The sequence below is a fragment of the Cyprinodon variegatus genome, unplaced genomic scaffold (genome assembly GCF_000732505.1).
Source record: "Cyprinodon variegatus isolate N-32 unplaced genomic scaffold, C_variegatus-1.0 Scaffold4597, whole genome shotgun sequence".
Taxonomy (NCBI): domain Eukaryota; kingdom Metazoa; phylum Chordata; class Actinopteri; order Cyprinodontiformes; family Cyprinodontidae; genus Cyprinodon; species Cyprinodon variegatus.
Genome location: NW_015155050.1, coordinates 194 through 3123, shown reverse-complemented (window position 1 = coordinate 3123; position 2930 = coordinate 194). Strand labels below are relative to the sequence as shown.

General features: G+C 37.3%; 1 protein-coding gene across 1 annotated transcript; it reads left to right on the top strand.

The window, feature by feature from the left end:
• Window positions 1–1173: 1173 nt before the first annotated feature.
• On the top strand, window positions 1174–2449 carry LOC107081387 (mitogen-activated protein kinase kinase kinase kinase 5-like). The gene is made up of 5 exons (XM_015369572.1): window positions 1174–1335; window positions 1522–1625; window positions 1841–2018; window positions 2145–2213; window positions 2307–2449. The coding sequence occupies exons 2-5, from the start codon at window positions 1602–1604 to the stop codon at window positions 2426–2428; spliced, it is 393 nt and encodes a 130-aa protein (XP_015225058.1). The 5' UTR covers window positions 1174–1335; window positions 1522–1601; the 3' UTR covers window positions 2429–2449.
• The last annotated feature ends 481 nt before the right edge of the window (window positions 2450–2930 follow it).

The following is a 2930-nucleotide window of genomic DNA, read 5'->3' as shown; positions in this document are numbered from 1 at the left end:
TATCAAAAAAGTACTCCAGAGTGTTGTTCAGCATGGGGGTGAGTAGAAAATGAAGGCTAATCATGTTTTGGGTGTACTATTCCTTTAATGAGGAATAAAATGAACTCTATTGATTTTAGCAAATGGCTGCAATGAAACAGAGTGAAACATTTAAAGGGGTCTGAATACTTTCTGTACCCACTGTATATGAACTAAAATGGTTCAAACCTAATTTCTGATCTTTTTGCTTATTGTGGCTTACAACGTAAAAAGAAAATTAAAAAAATGAAGAAATCTATTATATGGGAAAAAATAAAAAATATTAGACCAACGCAACACTTCTTTTAATGTAGTAACTTCTGAATAAATGTTTCCATGTAAAGTCGATGTGCTCAATAATTAGTAGAGGCTATTTTTGTATAAATTACTGCACCGGTGCTGCATGGCGTGGTGATGGCGTTTCTGGGGACGCTTCAATAGCCGCCTGCAGCTCAACTGACTTCTTTAGCTTTGCTGCATCATAAACATTAACAATAAGCTGTGGATTCTCTGCAGGGTTTGGATCAAACTAGTTTGCTCACAGTGATAAATTCCATTAATTTAAAGATGTTATCTGTACTTTTGGTAAATTTGAAAAGTGCACAAATCCTGTGGAAAATGATATCAGCATCTCTATAAAACCCGTTGGCATAAGGTGCTCTGAAACCTTTTGGTAAATTGATGAGCTAACTTTGGATTTGATTTAGAAGAAACTGGAACAGCACCAACAGATATTTGTCCTTAAAGAACATGGACTTAATACATCTTCACGTTCCATTTAAACACTGAGATTGAGTTTTAAAAATAAAAAGTTGCCTTTGTCTGGAAAAGCTTTTTTTTTTTTGATCACCGAGCAACAGTCCAAACTATTTTATACTGGTCCGACATGATGTTCTCTCTGAATGGGTTAAACTTTACAAACGGAATGTGACCGTACGTTCTTTCCCAGGTTCTGGATTTATGTGCACGCTGACAGTAAAAACATTTCCCCAGTCAATGAGATTTAACTTAACTGAGATGCAGTTATCAGAATCAGAAATACTTTAATAATCCCAGAGGGAAATTACTTTTGTTACACGCCCCAGTTACAGTTATAGAGATTGATGAGCACAGGTAGGAATGATTTCCTGTGGCATTATATTAGGTGATGATTATAAAGCATGAGCTGTAGACCATGCCTACATCCCTGATGTTCATCTATTGATCTCATTTCCTGTTCGACTTTGCTCACCACAATATTTAACTGTTTTTCTTTCAGGCGCTTTGCCCTGACAACAAAGATCCCCGACACAAAGGGTTGTCATAAATGCTGCATAGGTAAGCAGCTTTTATCTTTCAGATACATTTCTTATGGAAAACTCTTCAGGTATTTTGTTTTTATTGATAAGAATTTCCCAACAACCCACCATCATTTTAATTTTACTGCAGCATTTTCCCTCTGATTTTTTTAAAGTTGTATAAACACAATTTTTCAAACTGACGCTGTTCCTTTCAATATTGCAGTGAGAAACCCTTATACAGGCCATAAGTACCTGTGTGGGGCTCTTCAGTCCGGCATTGTCCTGTTGCAGTGGTACGAGCCCATGCAAAGGTTTATGCTCATCAAGGTCAGTTCATTATCTGTTCCCTCAGATTAAAATCATCTCTTTTATTTAATTTTTTCCAAACAAGACTCCTTTGTGTCTTTGAATACACTTTAGGCTGATTTAAATCCAGTAACATGACAGTAGTTGATAGAACTTTGTATCAAGCCCCACCCTTAAGGATTCCTCAGAATCACTATTCATCCTTTTCACTCTTTTTGTTCTTTTCTCCATTGCAGCACTTTGACTTCCCTCTTCCCAGCCCGCTCAAGGTGTTTGAAATGCTGGTGGTCCCTGAGCAGGAGTACCCTCTGGTGTGTGTCGCCATCAGTGAGGGTACAGAGCAGGGCCAGGTGGTTCGCTTTGAGACCATCAACCTCAACTCTTGTTCATCCTGGTTCACAGAGATGGGAACAAGTAAGGAAAATAGCTCCATTTTGGTCCCATCTATTTGAATATGATTTAAGGTTTAAAAAAATCAATGTGAAATTAGTCTCCACACCTAAAGATAATGAGTTTGTTCCTATCCACCCCGGCCTTCAGATAATCAGCAAGTGGATGCAATCCATGTCACTCAGCTGGAGAGAGACACAGTGTTGGTGTGTTTAGACCGTAAGTACTCGCATAACCTCTGCTCAATTTCCACGTTCATAAATAAATTTAGATGTTAAGTTTTAACCCTACTTTTTCCTAAACTTTTCATAGAAAATGTAAAGATTGTTAATCTTCAGGGCAGACTGAAGTCCAACAAGAAGCTGGCCTCTGAGCTCAGCTTCGACTTCTGCATTGGAGCTGTTGGTAAGATGTCCCACAAGTTGCCTACTTAGCATCAGAGGAAAGGATTTAAGAATGGTACCTAGAAATGGTTATCTCACTATTAATCTGCAGCTTTTAGGGTTCATTATTCATTAGAAAGCATAAAAATGCTTATGTTAGCATACGCTCCATAGAGCCAGAGAAAGTCCCAGCATCTGCGTCCCTTCTGCTAATGGTATGATTAAAAAGTTTAACCTTCAATCTGCCTTAAAATATGAGGTCAGACATGAGGTTATAACTTCCATGGATGGTCCACTTGTTTTTATTCCCAATTTTGACCTCAGAAATTCTTACCTTCGCCTCCAAGTTGAATCTAGTATCCAGCTGCTGTGGTATAAATCTGTAAAAGAATCTACAGCCATGGTTGATGGCCAGTATTTTCTATTTTTGTTATATATTGAAATTCTAATCAACATAGAAAGTGGTCCTCATGCAATAAAAAAGTAACTTTATTTAACTTTATTTGATAGTCAGATTTTTATTAATTAAATAAAATCAATGAATGTGTTTCAC

Excerpts from the sequence above, each read along its gene's own strand:
- LOC107081387 (XM_015369572.1), top strand. The coding sequence starts at position 1,602 with ATGCAAAGGTTTATGCTCATCAAG. Across the intron at positions 2,019-2,144 it reads GTTCACAGAGATGGGAACAA|ATAATCAGCAAGTGGATGCA; the intron begins GTAAGGAAAATA and ends CCCGGCCTTCAG. Across the intron at positions 2,214-2,306 it reads AGTGTTGGTGTGTTTAGACC|AAAATGTAAAGATTGTTAAT; the intron begins GTAAGTACTCGC and ends AACTTTTCATAG.